This window comes from Mobula birostris, chromosome 9 (genome assembly GCF_030028105.1).
Source record: "Mobula birostris isolate sMobBir1 chromosome 9, sMobBir1.hap1, whole genome shotgun sequence".
Classification (NCBI taxonomy): Eukaryota; Metazoa; Chordata; class Chondrichthyes; order Myliobatiformes; family Myliobatidae; genus Mobula; species Mobula birostris.
This window is the reverse complement of record NC_092378.1, coordinates 6,025,183-6,049,906: the sequence shown is the minus strand read 5'-3', so window position 1 is coordinate 6,049,906 and position 24,724 is coordinate 6,025,183. Positions and strand designations below refer to the sequence as shown.

General features: G+C 40.7%; 1 protein-coding gene across 3 annotated transcripts in view; it reads right to left on the bottom strand.

The window, feature by feature from the left end:
• Nucleotides 1-9,462: 9,462 nt before the first annotated feature.
• The window catches only part of LOC140203305 (protein kinase C-binding protein NELL2-like), a 351,554-nt gene continuing 336,292 nt past the window's right edge, over nt 9,463-24,724 (bottom strand). For all 3 annotated transcript variants that reach the window (XM_072269319.1, XM_072269321.1, XM_072269320.1), the window contains 3 exons: nt 24,546-24,722; nt 18,403-18,627; nt 9,463-9,931 (listed from right to left, as the gene is read on the bottom strand). In XM_072269319.1, coding sequence (XP_072125420.1) covers nt 9,881-9,931; nt 18,403-18,627; nt 24,546-24,722 — 453 coding nt within the window. In that variant the 3' untranslated portion in view covers nt 9,463-9,880. The remainder of the gene's footprint in view (nt 9,932-18,402; nt 18,628-24,545; nt 24,723-24,724) is intronic.

Genomic DNA, 24,724 nt, shown 5'->3' with positions numbered 1-24,724 from the left:
GATTGTGACTAGTGGTGTCCCACAAGGATCTGTTCTGGGACCTCTACTTTTCGTGATTTTTATTAACGACCTGGATGTGGGGGTAGAAGGGTGGGTTGGCAAGTTTGCAGACGACACAAAGGTTGGTGGTGTTGTAGATAGTGTAGAGAATTGTCAAAGATTGCAGAGAGATATTGACAGGATGCAGAATTGGGCTGAGAAGTGGCAGATGGAGTTCAACCCGGAGAAGTGTGAGGTGGTACACTTTGGAAGGACAAACTCCAAGGCAGAGTACAAAGTAAATGGCATGATTCTTGGTAGTGTGGAGGAGCAGAGGGATCTGGGGGTACATGTCCACAGATCCCTGAAAGTTGCCTCACAGGTGGATAGGGTAGTTAAGAAAGCTTATGGGGTGTTAGCTTTCATAAGTCGAGGGATAGAGTTTAAAAGTCACGATGTAATGATGCAGCTGTATAAAACTCTGGTTAGGCCACACTTGGAGTACTGTGTCCAGTTCTGGTCACCTCACTATAGGAAGGATGTGGAAGCATTGGAAAGGGTACAGAGGAGATTTACCAGGATGCTGCCTGGTTTAGAAAGTATGCATTATGATCAGAGATTAAGGGAGCTAGGGCTTTACTCTTTGGAGAGAAGGAGGATGAGAGGAGACATGATAGAGGTACACAAGATAATAAGAGGAATAGATAGAGTGGATAGCCAGCACCTCTTCCCCAGGGCACCACTGCTCAATACAAGAGGACATGGCTTTAAGGTAAGGGGTGGGAAGTTCAAGGGGGATATTAGAGGAAGGTTTTTTACTCAGAGAGTGGTTAGTGCGTGGAATGCACTGCCTGAGTCAGTGGTGGAGGTAGATACACTCGTGAAGTTTAAGAGACTACTAGACAGGTATATGGAGGAATCTAAGGTGGGGGCTTATATGGGAGGCAGGGTTTGAGGGTCAGCACAACATTGTGGGCCGAAGGGCCTGTACTGCGCTGTACTATTCTATGTTTTATAAGGTGCATGTACAAAACAAGTTAAAAAGTAAACTGTGTAATGTTACTGGCACTTCATACTTGATGAAACCAGGGTGGTGGCAAGGAGTTCAGCAGTCTTATGGCCTGGGAGAAGAAACGATTTCCCACCTTAACAGTTCTTGTCCTAATGCTATGGTACCTCCAGAAAGATGGTAGGGGGTCACCATAGGGTGAGAGAGCGGCCCAGGTCTGCTGCCTCACAGTTGTTGAATTTTTGTTGCCTGCTTCAGAGATAAGTCCCATATCAATATTGATATCGCCAGAGGAACTGGCTGTGGCAGGTACTATTACAGTGCTTAACAGGAATTTGGATAAGCACAGGGAGGGGAACGACTTGCAGAATTATGGATAGGTTGCAGGCTACTGGGACGAGCAGGAAGGATGCTGTGTTCAGCATAGAAGGACCTGTTTCTGAACTGTATTATTCTATGTCTCTATGACTCCATAATATAGAACTGTACAGCATAGGAAAAGAGCTTGATGTTGAATCCAAGCCACTTAATCTTGTAATTAATTCTGAAAGGACAATGAATTCATGAACACTACCTCACTTTTCCCCCTCTCCTTTTGCACTATTTGATTTTATATATGATTAACATACACTATGCATACTTATTGTAATTTATCATTTATTATTATATATTGCAATGTACTGCTGTTGCAAAACATCAAATTTCACAACGTGCAGTGATATTAAACCTGATTCTGATTTTGATAGAAGTCTACTAAGATAATTCCTTATGCCTACGCACATGTTCATGTGCCTATCAAAAGCCCCTTATTTATGTGCCTATCTTGAATGCTTCTATCATATTTGCCTCCATTACCAGTCCTGGCAGTTCATTTCAGGCACCCACCCTTCTGTGTAAAATATACTCTCCGTTGTATATTTGCTCCATATCATCATATAAGCCATGATACAATAGAATTAATGAAGGCAAGTGTCAAACAAGACTGTCATTACCCCAGTACTTCTCCTGGTCTTTCTAGCCAAAATATTACATCTCGCCTTAATGAGACTTCCTCAGTAAGTGGAGCTGATCTACAGAACAAATGGGAAACCTGTACCTGCACAACTACAGTGTATTCCAGAACGAAGGTCATCAGATCCTCAGCTGAGCTGCATTTGCATAGCCTTGGAGGTTGAGTCTGAGACATTGTCAGCTCCTCATCAAAGCATATGAGAGATGGGACTAACATCGACATCTTAAAGAGCAAGGTCCACTCCCAACCTACCCCTGGTATATCGCACAGCCACCTGATATTAAAGCAGGGGGTCCCAATCTTTTTGATGCCATGGACCAATACCATTAAGCAAGGGGTTCATGGACCCCTGTATTAAGTCCTGGATGATGTGAACTATTTCCTATTTTTCATGAAGTACCTCTTTTAAAATCAAATATTAATGATAACATTCACCACAGACTTTTATGCGCAGCACAGTGCTTGGTTGATTGAAGAAAAAAAGGTGTTTTGTAGATCGAGATCATGGACCTGCATCTAAATAGTCTAGCAGTGCTTGCTGCCCTATTATATGCTTCCTACAGATGGAGTGTCTTCAGTAGATATCTCACAGCACTGGAAAAATCCAACTCTCTCCCTACAAAATCTTTCAATCCCAGTGGCAAGAAACCAGTGTCAGTGTCCTCTCTTGGGCAAACACTCTCCACTGTTGATATCCTTGTTACTCTCAGATGACTATGCTGGTCAGGTAATGACTTTCATATGCTTAATGCCATGCTTCCAAAATACTTCATACTTTATATTTATACTTTATACTTTATTGTCGCCAAACAATTGGTACTAGAATGTACAATCATCACAGCGATATTTGATTCTACGCTTCACACTCCCTGGATTACAAATATTAAATATTAAAAATAGTTAAAATTAGTAAATATTAAAATTTTAAATTATATGTCATAAATAGAAAATAGAAAAATGGGAAGTAAGGAAGTGCAAAAAAACTGAGAGGCGTCCAGATATTTGGAGGGTACGGCCCAGATCCGGGTCAGGATCCGTTCAGCAGTCTTATCACAATTGGAAAGAAGCTGTTCCCAAATCTGGCTATACAAGTCTTCAAGCTCCTGAGCCTTCTCCCGGAGGGAAGAGGGACGAAAAGTGTGTTGGCTGGGTAGGTCGTGTCCTTGATTATCCTGGCAGCACTGCTCCAACAGCGTGTGGTGTAAAGTGAGTCCACGGACAGAAGATTGGTTTGTGTGATGTGCTGCATCATGTTCACGATCTTCTATTCCATCTTGGGGAGTGATAGTTATGAATGTTGTGAAATAGGAATGACATGAAAGTTTAAACAAAACTTACTATTTTTCAGTGCTTGAATACTTAATTTTTTTTGTTATAAATTGTCCTGAACACATTAGCACCATTGAGATATGTCCTTATTTTAGGAATGTCAAATACATTGTTGTGGAGAGATAGATGACACAGGTATGGCAGCTGCTGGCATTGCTGTAAACTTTCCGATGTTCACTTTTCAGTGGTGTCATCATTGAAGCATGGATTAAAAGCTAAATGATGGAAATAGCAATGTCTGTTGGTCATGGCACATTCTGGAAATTTTATTGCTTCTGTAACCTGCAATGAGTTCTAAAGCTGCCTGATTAGGACTTCCACTCTCAGCGATGAAAATAGCAAAAATGAAGCACAATGGTCACAGGTTCCACTTTTGAGCTCTACTTTATGGCAATAAGTGTGAAAATAAATGTCACACAAATAGTGACATCACTATTTGTGAGAGGCCCGAAAAATGTGAGGCATTTAATGTGAAGTACTTGATCCAGTTTCTTAATGGGTGTTATTTCACCATGAAATGATAGCTAACAATAGTTATGATGGATTAAATTGACTTGTCAACAATTTCCGTGTAAAAATGTGAGTGCTAACTGATCCAATTTCTAGGCTCCACTTTTGTTAAAAGTCTGCAATAGAAACCATTGGGACCTGTGAACACATCACTCTTCAGTGTCATCTAATTAACTTGGTGAGTCTCTATTCATGACTCAAAGCCATTTGCCTTGGATTGTTCAACGTATCATCTTCTTCCTCAATCATAACTTCTGTTTAAATATTTCCATGTACAATGCCATTCTTACATCTATTTAAAGTATTCACATTACCCCGACTATCCTGTCCTCATATCTTCCACTAAGGCTGTTAAATATTTTCAAGTTTATTTTCATAAACCTTGCAAAATTCTTTCCAATTTCTCTTTTTGTTGAATTGAAACCTTTTGGTCTCTCAGTCATTTGGATGTCTCATTTGTTGCATCAGTACACTTTTTATCTTTTAGTTTGTTATAATCATAGAGTCATTGGAAAGTTCAGCACAGAAGCAGGCCATTTGCCCCATCTAGTCCATGCTGAACCATTTAAACTGTCTAGTCCCATCGACCTGCATCCAGACCCATAGCCTTCCATATGCTTACTATCCATGTACCTGTCCAAAGTTCTGTTAAACGTTGGAACTGAAACCTCATCCACCACGTGCACTGGCAGCTCATTCCACACTCTCATGATCTTCTGAGTGAGGAAGTTTCCCCTCATGTTCCCCTTAATCTTTTCACCTTTCATCCTTAACCCATGACCTCCAGTTGTAGTCCCACTTAACCTCAGCGGGAAAAGTGTGCTTGCATTTACTCCATGTATACCCGTCATAATTTTGTATTCCTCTATCAAATATCCTCTCAATCTTCTACATTTCGCGGAATAAAGTCCTAACTTCTCAAGCTTTACTTATAACTCATGTCCTCCAGACCCAGCAACATTGTTGTTACCCTTTCAACCCTATTTACATTTTTCCTGTAGGTAGGTGAACAAATCTGCACACGATACTCCAAGTAAGGTCTCACCAACATAACATAACATCCTGCACTGTTGCTTTTTGATTATTCAATTGTCCATAGATATGTAAGTTTTTGAAGTAGACCACTTTCTTTTTAGTTTATTAACTAATTCTGTATTGATTTATCTCCTCCTTAGAGCACTTTTGAACTACTTCCATTTTACCCTCAAAATATTCACTGTATTTACACTGGACCATTTGTCATTCAGAATCTGAAGATAGTTCTGCAAAACTGAAAACATAATGCAGGGATAGATTTTCAAAAGGTACAGCGCAAGTTCCTTGAAAAGGCTTCTTTCAGCAAAATTCAGAAATGTGCCTGGAGAAATGTTGCACAGGTATTTTGCTCAAGTGTTTTCTTGACAGCGGAGAGTGGCATGCTGTTCAAGATAACAAAACAATGAGTTAGACCATTATTTAGGAAATGGTATGTAGGGCTTCACAGCAAGTGGTTTTGAGAACTTCAGCAAGGATGTCTTGCTATCAGGAATTTATTCATCTGTCTGTCTATCTATCTATCTATCTAACTAATCTATACTTTTATCTATTTAAAGTTCAAAGTTCAAAGTAAAATTTTTTATCAGAGTACACACGTTACCACCTACATCCCCGAGATTCTTTTTTTTTGCGGGCATAATTAGCAAATCTACAGAACAGTAACTGTAAACAGGATCAATAGACACAAACTGTGCAAATGTGGATTTAAATAAATAGCAATAAATAACAAGCATGAAATAACAGGATAAAGAGTCCTTCACGTGAGACCATCGGTTGTGGAAATGCCGGAAGGAGAAAGAGTGGTAGTTATCCCTTTTAGATGGTTGAGGGGTAGTAACTGTTCTTGAACCTGGTGGTGCGAGTCCTGAGGCTCCTGTATCTTCTACCTGTGGCAGCAGCCGTAAAAGAGCATGGCCTGGGTGGTGGAGATCTTTGATGATGGATGCTGCTTTTCTACAGCAATGATTCATGTAGATGTGCTCATGTTTGGGAGGGTTTTACCTGTGATATACTGGGCTGAATCCACTACCTTTTGTAGGATTTTCTGTTCAGAGGCATTGGCGTTCCCAGACCAGGCTGTGATGCAGCCAGTCAGCACACTTTCCACCACACCCCTATAGCAGTTTTCCAACGTTTTTGATGACATGCTGAATTTCCACAGATGCCTGAGGAAGTAGAGGGACTGTTGTGCTTTCTTTGCAATTATAATTATATGATGTGTCCAGGAGAGGTCCACTGAGATAGTGACACCCAGGAATTTAAAGTTTCTGACCTTCTCCACCTCTGATCCTCTGAGGAGTACTGGCTCATGGACCTCTGGTTTCCTTCTCCTGAAGTCTACAATCAGTCCCTTGGTCTTATTGACATTGACATTGTTATTATACCACTCAACCAAATTTTCAATCTCCTTCTTGTCAATCACCACCTTTGATACAGCCCACAACAGTGGTGTCATCAGCAAACTTGTATATGGTGTTTGAACGGTACTTAGCCCCACAGTCATAGGTGTAAATCAAGTAAATCAGGGGGCTAAACACACATCCCTGCAGTGCTCCTGTGCTGATGAAGATTGCGGAGGAGATGTCTTTGCCAACCCGAAACTCACTGGGGTCTACAATCCAGGATCCAATTGCACAAGGGGGTATTGAGTAAACCTGTTGTTTCAGTAGGCGAACTGGAGTGGATCTGAGTCGCCACTCAGACAGACAATTCATCTATCTATCTCTCTATATTTTTATCTATCTCTCTGTTTATCTATCCTTTCATTCAGATATGGCGTGGAAAAGGCCCTCCTGGCACTTCAAGCCATGCACCCAGCAATCCCCAGATTAATTCATGGGAAAATTTACAATGGCCAATTAACCTATCAACTGGTATGTCTTTTGACTGTGGGAGGAAACCAGAGCACTCGGAGGAAACCCATGCAGTCATAGGGAGAACATAACAAACTCCTTACAGGCAGCTGTGGGAATTGAACCTGGGCTGCCTGTACTGTAAAGCGTTGTGCTAACCACTATGCTACCATGTGCTTATAAAAGCACACGTGGAGTTTCTGTACTTCCTGATAATAAAATGAATCATCGGGTTCATCAGGTTAAAGTCAATTCACAGAGCGATCCCCTTCCCCCACTAATTTTCACTGCAGACTATTGTCCTCACACTCTCATCAATCTTCACATTGAACCGCCCGCTCACACTCAGGGCCCAAGAACACCAGAGACTAGGAGCAGGAGTGGACTGCCGTGACATTCAATACAATCGTGGCTAGTCTGCCCCAGACCTCAACTCCTTTTCAGAGCTGGCTCCTCAAACCCCTGAGTTCTCTGAACAGAATCAGAATCAGGCAGGTATTGTGAATTTTTTTTGTCTTTGTGGTGGCAGTACATTGCAATACATATTAAAAGAGAAAAAAAATGTGAATTACAGTATACAGTATATATACACACACACACACACACGTGTGTATATATATATATATATATATATATATATATATATATATGTATAAAATCATTGAATTAAATAAGTAGTGCAAAAATAAAAATAATAAAGTAGTGAGGTAGTGTTTGTAGCTTCAATATCCATCCTGAAATTGGGCGGCAGAGGGGGAAAAGCTATTCCTGAATCGATGAGCGTGTGCATTAAGGCTCCTGTACCTCCTCCCTGATGGTAGCAATAAGAACAGGGTATGGTGATGGGGGGCTTAATGATGGGGGTGCTTAGTGGGAGCTTTTGAGACAGCGCTCCTTGAAGATGTCCTGGATTCTGGAGAGGCTAGTGCCCATGATGGAGCTAACTAAGATTCCAACTCTCTGCAGATTTTTCTTCTCTTCTGATACATTAATTACATTCCACAACCTCCTGGGGTAGAGAATTCCAGAGATTTGCCCCCCTCTGAGCGAAGCATGCACAATTGGAGCACTCAAGTGAAGCCTCTCTTGCAAACTCCCAGTCAGACAGTACCAGAAGTCAGGATCAAACTTGGGTTGCTCGAGTTGTGTGACAACAGCTCCTTGTTTAGTCTCCATGCTAGAGAAAGAATACACTCATCACTTGGGGAAAGCTCACCGGGTGGTGGATCATCTGTATGTTGAGGTCTGCATACATTACATGAATGTGAGGGGATTCTAATTGAAACTTATAAAGTGCTAAAAGAACTAGGCAGACAGGATATGGAGACACATTCCTCTGGGGAAATGCCTCGAATGAGGGAACACTCAAGTTTCAGTGCCTGAGAATTAATGCTGAGATGGGGAGAAATGTTTTAAAGCAGTGAGCAGTGAATTTGTGAATTTTTTTTACCACAGAAGGATAGTCATTAAATATCTTGAAGGAACTGGTAAGTTTGTGGGCAAAAGGCACTAAAGGACGTTGGGAAAGCATTAGTATTGAGATAAATGGACATTTTGAAAGGTGATGGATAGCTTGCTCCTATTTTCTATGTTTCTATATATCCCATAGAGTTCATGGTGCTATAACAGAATATAACCTCCAAGAGGACCACAACCTTGTTGCGATTTGGCGGTTGCGTGCCTCAGTGACTGGAGAGCTATTTTGGCTGGAGTCACGGCTTTGTGCTTTGGCTCTTGGTAGGGTCACCCATGCCAAACAGGTCAAAGGGTAGAGGCCAGACTTAGAGTGGTCCACCGGTCCTCCAGGTTTGGGGGTTCAGCTCAGGGCTGACAACCCTGACTGGTCAAACAAAATTGTTACGGAAACAGCAATGAAGGATCCTTCTACATCTGAGTGTGACGGTATTCCTGAGTCCCCACCCGGGACTTGCGTGACTGACTGTAGTGAAAACTGAGAGGAAGCTACTGACATGATGAAGGAAGCTGTAAATGCTGCCGGAGATGGAGGACCTCCATTGCTGCCCGAAACGCCAGCAGCATACTGGGACAAAGAAAGAAGACAGAATATAAACTGGAGCTGACTTCTCTAGCTTCACCATTTACTTGAGTCTAATCATCATAAACACCCACCCAGAATGCGGCTGTTACCTAAATCTGGTTGATAATTTAATCCGCAGCGAGCTGCTGGTCTCTGCTCTCGTTGTTGCAGGAGTGACCTCTCTCTTCCTTGTAAGAGAGAGCGAGAGCAAAGTGTTGGCTATGCACTGTAGTTTTGATGGACTCTGGATCAAGGTCTCTCGGGGGGCTTTTGCTGTTGCCCGCATGGTGAAGGGTGGGTGGGTGGGGTCAGAGTTTTTTCTGGTGTGAGTGGTGGGGGGGGTGGGGGTTGATGTTTTTGCTGTTGCTTCTGTGAAGGGTGGGGGAGGGTGGTTTCAGGGCATTGATGTTCTATCATTCATTTTATGGGGACTCTTGTTTCATTGATGTCTGTGAGCAGCATGAATTTCAGGTTGTATACTGTATACATTCTCTGATGTAAAAGGAACCTGAATCTAAATCTAAATCTAATCATCACCTTTTTGTTTTGTATCATTCTTATTTAATTTGCACACGCTGCTGAAAATCCATGAAGCAAAATGTCTTTAAATTGACGATCACAAGTCAGAATTTTTTGAAATTGAAAACTTTTTAATTTAAGTTTGAGAATTTGTACTAAGACAAGCAAATCAGCAGTCATTGGAACTGGGAAACAACAATTCAAACAATGGAAAAAATACATCACATGACTTTTCCTGTGTTAAAATTCTTGCTCTCTAGTCATGCTTATACACATATTCTTTCTAAACTTGCTGTTAAAACGTTTCTTTCACATATAATCTGACAACGTTTTTCTGCTTTCAAATGTATATTTTTGTTAGTTGTCACGTGGCCACAGGAATCTCAGTCCTCGCTATACAATGGGATTTCCACTTAAAGTAATAGCTTCAGTTTTGGATGGATGTAAACCTGTATTTGGTATAAAGTTGTTTTCAAATAGGAAAGTTGTTCTTGTTCTTAACGAGAGCTTTGTTTTGATAATAACTCTTGTCCTGCAGATTAAACAGGAAATCCATAGAAATGGCACGACAAACGCTATACGTGGTACTTTTCGGCTCAGAGTTGCTGAAGGCACTGAGGGTCCACTGAACAGCAGACGTGACCATTCTGAAGGAAAGCGAAAGAATGAGAGAGAGAGACAGTGAGTAAATCGCACACTGCAAAACATTCTTTAAGACTGCCATGTCATTAGGGCATATTCTAGAGTTAGGGTATATAGCCTTGCCTGCTTTTGGCGACCGAGAAGGAGGTCGAATCGTTCAGACGGAGATGGCGCTTAGTACTCGGTGTCGGAGAGCTGATCAGAGCTCGAAGTTTTCGGGTGACTCAGAGTCGGACTGTGGTCGGCATGGCAGGGAGAGTTTTTCTTCCTTCTCCCGTCTGCGTGAGATGTGGGACATTTGAAAAACTTTGAACTTTACTGTGCTCACGGACTTCTTCATCAAGTTATGGTATTGTTGCACTGTTTGTAACTATATGTTATAATTATGTGGCTTTGTCAGTTTTTTCAGTCTTGGTTTGTCCTGTGTTTTGCGATATCACACCAGAGGAAATAATGTATCATTTCTTAACGCATGCATTACTAAATGAAAATAAAAGAGGACTACGTGTCTTCATAATCATAAATATTTTCTTCACCAGCAACCAATCTTCAGACGTGAATATAGATTGTAGATTGAATTTAAAATGTAGCCCTGAACAATGATTTACCTGCAGCTGAGCACTGGAGTTAATTGCAAACCAGACAATGCTGGTTAACATTCATTCTGGGTGTTTGGAGTATGGATGTGAAGAAGGAGGTGTGCGAAAACTAATTCAAAGGAAGCATTGTAGATGCATTGTAACTGTAGAATTGTCCTGCTGCTACCTTTGATCATTAGCATATAAAAATGTCATGTAATATTGGGTTGTGAGGCCTCCTCCTCCAAGAGTATCTCTCCAGTGACTTTGTTCACATTGTAACCATGTGATAATTCATGTCAATGTTATAGATCCATTGACCCGGAGTTCGCAGGCAGTGAATTCAAACAACTCTTAATAACATCTCCCAGCAGAGAGCTATTGAAGGAATCTGACCTGGTCCTTACTTGGGGGGGGGGGGGGGGCGCACTATAGCAGAGTCTCCCACTGGCTAATGTGTCCAAGCTGGAAGAGATAGAAGCTGAAAAATTCAGTCTCAGTTAAACCACTTCCCTGCTTAATCTTCCTGCTAAAGCTGTCAAAAATTAGCTGGTATTCAGAATCAATCAAATAAGTTCCTAAATTATTAAGATCTAATCAAACTATTAATGCCTTTGTATGGAAGATCTTGTAAAAGGTAGTGGATTCAGACCAGTACATCACAGGTTAACCAATTTCCCCCGGGATCAATAAAGTATGACTATGACTATGGCTATGATGAAAGGCCCCCCAACCATTCAGTATATCTCCATGAAACACTGTCATAGGAAAGCAGCATCCATCATCAGAGATCCCCAACAACCAGGCCAGGCTCTTTACTCACTGCTGCCAACAGGTAGAATGTACAGGTGCCTCAGGAACAGTTACAACCCCTCAATCATCAGGCTCTTGAATAAAAAGGGATAACTACATTCACTTACCCCACCAATAAAATGTTCCTATAATTTTATTTGCCAATCAACTTCCCAGCTCTTAGCTTCATCCTTCCCCCTCCTGTCTTCTCCTGTCATTTCAGGTCTCCCCCTTCCCCTCCCACTTTCAAATCTCTGACTATCTCTTTTTTCCTTTAGTCCTAACGAAGGGTCTCGGCCTGAAACGTTGACTGTACCTCTTCCTAGGGATGCTGCCTGGCCTGCTGTGTTCCACCAGGATTTTGTGTGTGTTGCTTGAATTTCCAGCACCTGCAGATTTTCTCATGTCTACAATTTTAAGGATGCTTTATCTAATTATGTCATGTTTTCATTATTTATTGCTATTTATTTGTATTTGCATTTGCACAGTTTGTTGTCTTCTACATTTTAATTGATCTTTCATTGATCCTGTTATAGTTACTATTCTATGGATTTTCTGAATATGCCCACAGGAAATGGATCTCAGGGTTGTATATAGTGACATAAACAGTCCCTATAAAAAGTATTCATCCCCCCCCCCCCACCGCCGGAAGTTTTCGTGTTTTATTGTTTTACAATATTGAACCACAATGGATTTAATTTGGCTTTTTTGACACTGATCAACAGAAAAAGACTCTTTTGGGTCAAAGTGAAACCAAATCTCTACAAAGTGATCTAAATTAATTACAAAAATAAAACACAAAATAATTGATTGCATAAGTCCCCCCCCCCCCCCCACCAAAGTCAGTATTTAGTAGATACACCTTTGGCAGCAATTACAGACTTGAATCTGTGTGGATAGGTCTCTATCAGCTTTGCACATCTGGACACTGCAATTTTCCCCATTCTTCTTTAAAAACTGCTCAATCTCTATCAGTCTGTGTGAACAGGCCTTTTCAAGTGCAGCCACAAATTCCCAATTGGATTGAGGTCTGGACTCTGACTTGACCCCAAGGATACGTTTTAAGTCATTTTTGTGTAGCTTTGACTTTATGCTTGTGGTTATTGTCTTGCTGGTAAGCAAATCTCCCAAGATGCAGTTCTCTTGCAGACAGCATCAGGTTTTCCTCCAAGATTTCCCTGTATTTTTTCTGCATTCATTTTACCCTCTACCTTCACAAGCCTTCCAGGTCCTGCTACAGTGAAGCATCCCCATAGCATAATGCAATGATCACCATGCCTCACGGTAGGTATGGTGTGTTTTTGATAATGTGCAGTGTTTTGGCTTATGCCTAACATAGCATATAGTCTGATGGCCAAAAAGCTCAATTTTGGTTTCATCAGACCATGGAACCTTCCTCCAGCTGACTTCAGAGTCTCCCTCATGCCTTTTGGCAAACTCAAGCCGATATTTCATGTGAGTTGTTTTCAACAGTGGTTTTCTCTTTGCCACTCTCCCATAACGCTGTGACTGGTGAAGCACCCAGGCAACAGTTTTTGTATGTGCAGTCTGTCCCATCTCAGCCACTGAAGCTTGTAACTCCACCAAAGTTGTCATAGGTCTCTTGGTGGCCTCCCTCACTAGCCCCTTCTTGCATGGTCACTCATTTTTTTGAGGATAGCCTGCTCTAGGCAGATTTACAGCTGTGCCATATTCTTTCCATTTCTTGATGTTTGATTTAACTGTTCTCCAGGGGATATTCAGTGACTTGGAAGTTTTCTTGCATCCATCTCCTGATTTGTGCTTTTCGATAACCTTTTCATGGAGTTGCTCGGAGTGTTCTTTTGCCTTCATGGTGTAGTTTTTGCCAGGATACTGACTCACCAGCAGTTGGACCTTCCAGGTACGGGTGCATTTTTGCTACAATCGATTGAAACACCTTGACTTTCAATTTGGAAATGTGGAGGTGATCTCCATTTAACTAATATGTGACTTTGATGGTGTCGACACCATCATCATCTCAACACCATCACCATCATTAATGGTGTCGAGGTCTTCATCGACGATGATGGACGAACAACAACAACAATATGTGACTTCTAAAACGAATTGGCTGCACCATTGATGATTTGGTGTGTCATATTAAAGGGTGTGAATACTTATGCAATCAATTATTTTGTGTTTTATATTTGTAATTAACTTAGATAACTTTGTAGTGATCTGTTTCACCTTGACATGAGAGTGTTTTTCTGTTGATCAGTGCCAAAAAAGCAAAATTAAATACATTCCAATTCAATGTCGTAAAACAATGAAACATGAAAACTTTGGGGGTGGGGGGTGGGGGTGTGGTTGAATACTTTTATAGGTTTTAATCCGAGCAACACACAAAATGCTGGAGGAACTCAGCAGGCCAGACAGCATCTAGGAAAAGAGTACAGGACCTGCTAAAGGGTTTCAGACGGAAACATCGACTGTACTCTTTTCCCAGATGCTGCCTGGCCTGCTGAATTCCTCCAACATTTTGTATGTGTTGCTGCAATTATGTTTTCCATTCCTAGTTAATTTAAACTTTTATTTGATAAACTCAATTACCTTGACTACAGAACTTTCTGTTGTTTATCAGATGATTCATAATGCACATTAAGATATCATAAATGATGCAGTAACTTAGTTAAATTTATGCTTCAATGTCTGGATCCACATTATTCTAAAGGAAATTCAGGTATCACTTTTTAAAAACAGACCCTACCTCCCATATAACCCCCCACCTTAAATTCCTCCATATATCTCTCTAGCAGTCTCTTAAATTTCACTATTGTATCTGCCTCCACCACTGGCTCAGGCAGTGCATTCCACGCACCAACCATTCTGAGTAAAAAAACCTTCCTCTAATATCCCCCTTGAACTTCCCACCCCTTACCTTAAAGCCATGTCCTCTTGTACTGAGCAATGGTGCCCTGGAGAAGAGGCACTGGCTGTCCACTCTATCTATTCCTCTTAATATCTTGTACACCTCTGTCATGTCTCCTCTCATCCTCCTTCTCTCCAAAGAGTAAAGCCCTAGCTCCCTTAATCTCTGATCATAATGCATACTCTCTAAACCAGGCAGCACCCTGGTAAATCTCCTCTGTACCCTTTCCAATGCTTCCACATCCTTCCTATAGTGAGGTGACCAGAACTGGACACAGTACTCCAAGTGTGGATAAATCTCTTCGTTATTTATTTATTATTAACAACACAAGTGTAGTACTTAAGCAGGATTATATCTTTTGCTCATGTTCATAACTAGCTTGTCTACGTAACCTAAACAATCAATTCTACCCTACTAATCTACTAAAGCACTCGAATTCAGAAGAATGAGGAGTGACCTTAGTGAAACCTATTGAATGTTGAAAGCCCTCAATAGAGTGGATGTGTAGGGGATGTTCCCTATGGTGGAGCAGACTAAGACCAGAATAGAGAGGCATCCATTTAGAATACAGTTGAGGAGGAATTTCTTTAGTCAGAGAGTGGTAATCTGTGGGATTTATTGCCACAGGTGGCTGTGGAGACCAAATTATTGGGTATATTTAAGGCAGAAGTTGATAGTCTTGATTAGTCAGGGCATGAAGGGATACAGGGAGATTGGAGCTCAGATAGAAAATGGATCAGCCATGATGAAATAGCGGAGAAAAATCAATGGACCAAATGGTCTAATTCTCCTCCTATATCTTGTGGGTTTATGGTCTGAACGAAAGCTATGCTCCAATCTAAATGGGACTGATATCGATTGATATCAGGGAATTATATTAGGGTATCATGGCAGAAAAAGTTCATGAATTTCATAACACTGGGGAAAGGGAATCTCAAAAACATGTTAGAGACTTTTTAAACTAAATACCTAAATTATTTTCCAATCATGAATAATCTCATTCACAAAAGTGGCTACAGCTACATAATTAGTTATTTAGTTGATGGTATTCTGTACTGCAACCTGTTAGTGGCAGGAAATGAATGGCCCTGATCGCTGCCTGAATGCACTTGGCACTAGATATTGTGAAAAAGAATTTACATATCATAGTCAATTTGGAGTCTGTTTCCTGTGCAAGAGACGATGATGAACTACTGTGTGTGAAGTCATTTCAACCCCAACCTCAAAGAAGACTACATGATAATTATTACAGACTGATCATTATTCTGCAGGCACAACTTGGCACTTTAAAAAATTAAAATACTTTCATCTTACATGTATCAGATAGAATACAAGCTTTGATTTATGGTGGAGAGGATTACAAGAAAACTTGAAAGCATCTGTATAACAAGTGGAGTAGAGAATTTTAGATCAGTTTAACCTGCCTCAAAAATGAATAAATGAGAAATCTAAGAGTTTTTCATTTGGTTTAGCATTTTCCATTTAAATAAGTGACACTGCAGATTGTAACATCGAAACGGTGAGCTGTTAGTCTCCCCCTCATCTGTTGCAGGAGCGATATCTCTCTCTCCCTCGCTAATGAGAGAGAGATAGCCTGCCTGAGATGTCAAAGTGTTGGGATGGACAATAGTTTTTGGTGGACTCTAGATCATGGTTTCTTTAGGGGCTTTGATATTGGGTATGGGGGTTGATGCTTTTTGCTGGAGTGAGGGGGAGGGTTGATGCTTTTTGATGGAGTGAGGGGGAGGGTTGATGTTTTTGCTGGAGTGATGGGGGAGGGTTGATGTTTTTTGGTGGAGTGAGGGGGAGAGTTGATGCTTTTTAATGGAGTGAAGGGGAAGGTTGATGCTTTTTGATGGAGTGAGGGGGAGGGTTGATGTTTTTGCTGCTGCTTGTGCAGTGGGAGGGGGATGAGGAGCTCTGGGGTTCTAATGGTTTCTGCCATTCATTCTTTGGGGTATTTCCCTCTGTTTTGTAGATGTCTGTGAAGAGTAAGGATTTCAGATTGTAAACTGTATCCATTATCTGATATTAAATTGAACTATTGAACCATTGAAAAAAGTATGTTGTCTTTTTAGACAATGAGGGACCAGCAGATGTGTTCTGATATTTCTTATTTGAAATTCAGATTCTGGTCTTTCCTTTCTGACGTATTTATCGATGCATTTTGTGGACTGGTCTCTGTGGTTCACGTTATGATGTGTTTCTGGTTTTTGGTCCCTCCTTTTTTATTTGTTGCTATTTTGTGCAATTTTGATCAGGGCAGACTAGCTCTGTAGCCTGCAGATAACGTAAAACTCAACTTTGGTGCTTTGGTGTTTTATATTCTTTGATTTTTGCTTGTTTCTTTTGCCAGTTTGCATGATTTGTTTTTTTATCTGCACATTGTTCTTTGAACAGGTTCCATAGTTTTCTTTGTCTCGTGGCTGTCCGTGGGAAGACAAACCTCAGGGTTGTATACTGCATACATACTTTGACAATAAATGTACTTCGAATCTTTGAATAAGCTTTAAATTGAGGCATCTGGTGGTCTCTTACATCATCTTAAAATATCTCATGACACTGAATCAATGGCAAGCAGGGGAGATTTCCGCAGTGCACTCATCAAAGTTATGTCCCAACCCAGCATCATGATACAACTAGATTCATCTTGACTGTAGTATCCTTTCCTTTTTAAGAACACTGCGTACATTTCCTTTTTAAAGAAGAGTATAGTTATGAATGTGTCTATGGTAATAAGTAAAGAAGCCATAATTTACAGCCTGCTCAGCAGTATTTCTATATCATTAATCATAGATTAGTGAGCTGGTTGCAGTGTACAGCTACATAGCAGTTTGCGGGAGCTCTGCGCTATGCTATTTTCTGCACCAAGATGGTGAAGTACCAAGCAAAATACCGTAGTGGCTGGTATTTCATTGATTCTGTAATGGCTATTATTGTGTGGATTTATTGAGTATGCCCACAAGAAAGTGAATCTCAGGGCCGTGTATGGTGGTGTATAATGTACTTTGTTAATAAATTTACTCTGAACTTTGAAATCTAGAATAAAAATGGCATGGCAGCATATCTGAACAGATTAATTACATCAGCATTTGAGACCAATAACTTTTTAAAATGAACTAATAATAGTGATGTACTAAGGACAGAGGCTGATTGTGAAGGTGGGGTTGTAGGAACAGGCAAACGTAAAGCTCTGTGATAGGTTACAAATATCTAATCAGCCACTCATGTGGCAGCAACTCAATGCATAAAAGCATGCAGACATGGTCAAGAGGTTCGGTTGTTGTTCAGACCAAACATCAGAATGGAGAAGAAATGTTATCTGGGGGACCCTGACTGTGGAATGATTGTTGGTGCCAGATGGGGTGGTTTGAGTATCTCAGAAATTGCTGACCTCCTGGGATTTTCATGCACAACAGTCTCTAGAGTTTACAGAGAATGGTGCGAAAAACAAAAAAAACATGTAGTGAGTGGCAGTTCTGTAGGCTAAAAAGCCTTGTTAATAAGAGAGTTCAAAGGAAAATGACAGACTAGTTCAAGCTGACAGGAAGGTGACAGTAACTCGAATAACCGCATGTTTCAACAGTGGTGTGGAGAAGAGCTTTTCTGACTGCACAACACATTGAATCTTGAAGAGCATAAGCTACAGGAGAAGAAAACATCAGATATATTGTTAGGTACAGGAGGTAATAAAGTGACTACTGAGTGTAATTTGTTGCTTGTTAAGCACTTGGGGATATCACAAGTTTCAAAATGGTATTGCAACTATTTCTCAATTGAGGAAGGGGGTGTGGTCTCAGACACACCTTTCATTAAGTGAAATTTAATAGATTGGAGAGGGTGAAGGAAATGCATAATGGGCACTTCAGTACAACATGCAAAGAGCGATGTACTTGTTGGTGTATAAGGCACCCACCAGAAAGAAAGATTTAAATTAGAGCGAGAATCTGTCAATCAAATGTTCATAACTGGAAATATTGTTGCATGGAAATGCCTGTCTTTTCTTTAATTAAAGATTGCTGTTTCACATTCAACACTATTGCTAACCTCAGCAAATACCCAACCCCTTTCTAATTTGGATAGGTATGTGAATGGTAGGGGTATGGAGGGCTATGGTCCCAGTGCATGTTGATGGGAGTAGGCAGTTGAAATGGTTTGGGAATGGACCAGATGGGCCGAAGGGATTGTTTCTGTGCTGTACTTCTCTATAACTCACCTTGCATTGGCAGAGGGTACATTCAGTGCCATGCTTTATCCACAATGATCCAGTAAAGCGAACCAAGTTAACCTCGTCTACGCAAGTCTTGGTGATGTCGTTGCGGATTTTATTGGCTTGGCAAGGATCCTCAATGCACTGCGGACAGCATTCACCCTCCAGGACCATGCTGAATTCACAATCAGCTTCTGGGCACTGCAGGGACCAGCAGTCCACCTCACCTTGCTGGGGTTAAACAAAAACACAAGGTGAAGAATAAGAAACCAAGTTATGGGAAAGAAGAAAAACCAATATGGAGTGACATTTTGACATATATAGCTTGGCACTGAATGTCAATTTTTAGTACCTTGTGTCACGGCGCATGAACTCGTGAACCCTAAGGGAAATGAGGGTTTTATGACGCAACGGATATAATGTGGCCATTAAGAAAGAAGCATGCCAAAAGTAAGTGGTGTTGTAATTTATAACGATCACAGTGAGTCAAAAATCAATGTGCTCCTAAGACATAATGTGCAGTTTTGATGGTTTAAAAGGCATTGTTGCACTGTACTGATGGAGCACATATGAGCAAACAGAAACTGCAGGCTTGCTTTAAAGTACAATGACGTTGTCTCACAAAAGGAGTTTGGATTTTTTTTTAAAAACAGCCCCTGGGGTTTAACTTTGCATATGTTTGTTTCAACATAAGGCAGGTGCAAAGCTTAGCATTTACTATTGGATGACAGGCTAAGGAAGGCAAATGTGATTTTACAAATTCATTTTGAGAGGTTTAGAATATAACAGCAAGGATATAATGTTAAGGCTTTATAAGGCACTGGTGAGGCAGTGAGCAGGTTTGGGCCCCTTATCTACAACTTTGTAAGAAAGGATTACTGACATTGGAGAGCTTTCAAAGGAGGTTCATGAAAATGATTCTGGGATTGAAAGGCTTGTCGAATGAGAAGCACTTGATGGCTCTGGGCCTCTACTCTCTGGAATTCAGAAGAATGAAAGGTGACCTCATTGAAATCGATCGAACGTTGAAAGGCCTTTAGAGAGTGGATGTGGAGGGTACGTTTCCTATGGCTGGGGAGTCTAAGACCAGAGGACACATCCTCAGAATAGAGGGGCATCCTTTTAGAATGAAGATGAAGAGGAATTTCTTTAGCCAGAAAGTGGTAAATCTGTGGAATTCCTTACTGTAGAAGCCAAGTCATTGGGTATATTTAAGGCAGAGGTTGATAGATTCTTGATTATTCAGGGCATGAAGGGGTATGGAAGAAGGGGGAGAAGGCAGGAGATTGAGGCTGAGAGGGAAAATGGATCAGCCATAATGAAATGGTGGTGCAGATTCGATGGGCCCAATGGCTCAATTCTGCTCCTATATCTTATGGTCTTTTGTGTGCAGTGTACCTGACGATAACTAATTATTGATTATGATGCCTATTTATATATATTGTAGATTCTACACCTATTGTAACTCCTATTCAGGGGCAAATAAGCCAGGCATTGGGCCTGCCTGTAAACTACAGTTGTTCTTGTAACTGCCAAGTCTTACTTTTTCTCTTGTAATTTATTTTTTATTGAAGTTCATCATCAAACAAACATTTCCATAAGTTGTATTTTAGATACCATACATATATATCATATAATCATATTTGTCACAAATCTCCACATAATATTTATCTGAGGTATACACTTATTGAAAGGAGAGGAAAGAAAGAAAAGTCGAAAGAAGAAAACTATGTTTCAAATAAATTCATCCTCAGAACCAAGATGAAAGGGTGCTTCTTTTTTTTTAAACTTTTCTAGTGTTCTGTCCCTGTGAGTCAGATAGATGCGGAGAAGGCTAGCGTCTCAACAGTGTCTGGGAAGCTGCAGTAGATTTGAGAATGTCCATGAGTGCAAGTCTTCACCAGCGCCTCAATTCAGAATCGGATTACTTACACTGCGCTGAACCTGAGCCAAAGGCCACACATTCTATTGCTTGAAAAGCACTGCAGTTAAATACTTTGAGGCGATCCCTAGTACAGATACGTAATTGAATTTCCTTTGTCACATTAGTCCAAATTCTATCAACAGCACTGTGCTGCTGAGCTATTGATATGCACAAAGAAGTGTTCTCAGCCAATGTGTTGCTATTGATATCATCAAGCTCTTGATATTTTATATCCAATGGAAATCAACTGAATGTGATATTCCCTTTAATGGTAGGGTTTTTAACTTTTATTGCCAAGCAAAATGCAGATGATCCCAAATCTGCTATCTTTTAACCCTTGGTTAAGCTCAAGTGGATAGGATCTAAGTTTTGCTATGATTGATCTTTTTAACACAGTGGTGAATATTAAGACGATAAGAAACTGACTTTAATTTGCTGACTCCCACTAAGCCTTTATTTGCTTGATGAGGTAAGGTGAAGAGTTGCCTTTCAGTGCATCAATAATTGTCATATAAGCCTGAGCTTTTGTTTTGTTTTGAACTATGCAAATATTTGGGGCATAAGAGGCACAAGCAACTGCAGATGCTGGAATCTAGAGCAACAACAGCAGACAACAATTTTTTTTTGAAAGTGTGGCTTCCCAGAATTTTTTTTTGTTTATGATAGACCACTTGAACTTCAGACTACTTGTATCATGTAGGAATTTGGAGAAACAAGAAATTAACTTTTATTGAATATAATGCATTTTATTGCATAACGGTCCTGACACTTTGCAATAGTTCAACTAAGTTAAAATGTCTCGCTGATGCTTTTCCTTTGTACTCAGTGTGAGGCTTAAATGCCCAGCAATAATCAGTCAACATTGATGGATTCCTGTTGCCCTGATACCATTTCTCCATGACTGCGTCCTGGTGAAACCCTTTACCAAGCTTGTCACTGATAGCGCCGAGATTTGCAGGGAAGAAGTCTAAATGGGAATGCAGGAAATTAATCTTTAGTGACGTGTAACATTTCATCATTTTGTATGCTTGAAGCATGTTATCATCTAGCTGTGCATAATCTGGAGTTCTGTTGTTGTCAAGAAAATTTTCAGCAACATCCTTGAATGCCTTCCATGTGATTCTCTCTAGTCCCTTTTGTGGACCAACAAAAATGCCTTTCTTAATCTTGACATCAGTTATTCTGATGTGAATTATGAATTGAAATAAAAAATACAGGTGATTTCAAAACAATGGTGCATGATAGGGAAACTTCATAGTGATTTTCATGATCAGCACAAAATCCAAAAGATACACAGAAAAGTATTGAGGAAGCAAAATATTTGTTGCCCAGTACTATCTGCTGGGAGAGCTACTGTTCAGGGTATGGGGTGGGGGGGAGGGAGAAATTGTTGACACTTTGGGTCAAAACCCTGCATCAGAACCTGGATTAATTGGGATGGGACCAGAACACTAGGTGGAGTTGTACTGTAATATCTACTTTCGTAGCTGTTCTGCATCGTTATTAGTGGATGTGGAATTTTCTTGCAAAATTTTGTGCAAGTGAAATTGTATCTCACACATCTTTTTACAATATCTTAGGCTCGTATATGCTGTTTTCTACTCTCATTTAACTGAGGGAATCATGGGATTTGTACCAGCAGAGGACACAATTAAGCCCTGTGTTTGATTGGGTTTGAACAAGGATCTGCTTGCATTAATCCCACCTACTGTGCTTACTCCATAACCTTGAAGATAGTTTAGGACTCTCCAAGTACTCATCCAGGTGATGAGATCTGAAGGTATCTTTCACTAGTGCATGTCCCTGGCAACAATCCTATGTGACAGAGCTGCTTGAAATGAACCTGAACCAATACCACACCATCGCTTTCTGTACCTTCCTGGAAAATTACATTCCAGATGTAGCCAGATCTGGTCTCAAACCCACCCCAACCACCATGGGGACAGAGTGTGGTGACACAGTGACTTCAGCTCTGCAAGAAGGACTTGACAGGGAATGCACATCTCCCCAACAACTGAGCCTGCTGCTTACCTGAAAGTTCTAGTGATGAAGTATTATGCAGAATGACCTGGACAAGCTGCTCAGGGAAGCATCTGACAAGATCCAGACAAGGCCTTGAGGAATTCTGTACCGCCTATTGCTTGAATGCATCTTTATCAAAAGTGTTTTTCTGCACCAGTACCACTTCAAGAGATAGGTGGTATGGCACAATATCATCCTCATCATTGTTACATACCATGTTGATGATATGGACAATTATCTATCTGTAATCTGATCGTTGCTTGTAGGGAAGACCCCTTTCACGTTGTTGTTCTTATTATTTTCTCTATTCATGATTGTTCTTTTTTCTATAGAAGTGGTTGGCCATTGCCTTCTTCTAGGCAGTGTCTTTACAAGACGGATGACCCCAGACATTGTCAATACTCTTTAGAGATTGTCTGCCTAATGTCAATGGTCACATAACCAGGACTTGTGACATGTACCAGCTGCTCATACAACCATCCACCACCTGTTCCCATGGCTTCACGTGACCCTGATCCGGGGGTGGGGTGTGATAAGCAGGTGATACACCTTGCCCAAGGGTGACCTGCAGGCTGGTGGAGGGAAGAAGCATCTTACACCTCCTTTAGTAAAAATGTACCTCCACACTGCCACTACAAGAAAAATTCTGCAACCAAATTTTTTGCTGACCAATGGACAATTAGAAAAGGACCTCTCCATGACTGAATATTGCAAATTGGCATATCCCCAGGTCAAAATCCCCAATGTTGAAAGATACACTGACATTTGATGCAGCCACGACCAAAGGTCTAAGGAGAGAATCTAAGGTCCTCCCATGACACTGAGGGGTTACAATCAAGGCTTTCTTTAAAAAAAATCTCAGAACGTTTGGACAAGGAATTAATGTTGATGCAATTATATGGCTTACATTGGATATGACAACATACATAGTGTATTATATGCGTTAAGTTTTATGAAATGAAATAATATTTCAGTAAAACATTCTTTAAATGTGCAAAGGATTTCTCTTATTTCAGGCAGAGAATTCCAGAACCTCATTACTCTTTCAGCAAAAAGTACTTTCCTTCAACTTCCCTCTAATCACTTACAATCACTACATCCTTGTTATTGATCTTTCTACTCAGAGGAATAACAGTTGCTTTTTGACTCAGTGTGTGTTCGCCTTATCTAAACTTCTCAAATTTCTACATAAATTTTCTTGCTAATCTCTTACTTGATCCATGGCCAAATCTCTGTCGTGGGCCTTGCGGGCCTCTGCGGTGAGCTGTAGAGCGTTGGTCTTCTGGGTTTCTCGAGCACCTGTATTTACTAATTGTTGTCTTAACTAGTCCTTGTGCTATCTGATTAATCTTGTCAAGTTAATTGCAACTGGCATGGGTTTCCCCATTCTATAATTATTTAATGCAGGCCCCTGTTTACTGCTCATCGTGGGGTCGTTGTGTTGAGAACGATTTGTCTCTCGGTCATTCCACCAATGTACTGTCAGTATTCCTATGTACATCCTCTTGTTTTCGCCTCTACATGGGGAGGCTGATATTCCTCCCCACCTGGGTTCAGACCTTGCCAGGGCTCACCATGATTCTGTAAGCTTTTGGCAATTGTTCTCCATGACCCATTTTCTGGCAGTATTGTTTCAACTACTCCATCAGCGAACCAGGGAAATCTCTGTGTCCCTATAATCCTATAGTCCAGTTTCTCAGAGTTTGCAAGAGTGTACAAAATAATGTTGTTGTGTGCTCCTTTAAACAATAGCAGGGCTTTAACTCCTTCACTGCCACCAGTGTTTCATTTCCAAACAGGGGCAAGACCAGTCAAGGTCATATTCGATGTGTAGAATGCAGCAAACCTCTGGAAATTATGTATGGATCCTGCTTCATAATGTCAGACCTATGCCAAACTGAAAAATATAGGTCTGAAACACATAAACTGAAAAATATTTGTCTGCTCTGTTGCGTGCAGTCTTTATTATAGTTCTTGGATTTACTGAGAATGCCTGCAAAAGAAAATGAATCTAAGGATTGTGTGTGGTGACATATATCTACTTTGAACTTTGAGTATTTCACTCGGCATCATTTGGAAATACTTATCACCATTTACTTTGAGTTGTGCTCAAGCCTCTCATATATAATAGGATTTTGTTTAAAGCAGTATTTTGGCTATTAACTCTGGAATGAGTGTCACCTTTTAACAAGCCGTGTCTTACCACACAGTGGCACTGTTGACAATCTTGCACCCAAGTTTCTCCACTCTTATAGGTCACATCTCCTTTTTGGTTCAGACATTGACTGGTCAGCCGTGGGTCACACTCAGGGCAACAGAAAAGATCCACAGTTGGGTTTTCACAGTCACAGACCATCCGTCGACACAATACTAAGCCAGTCT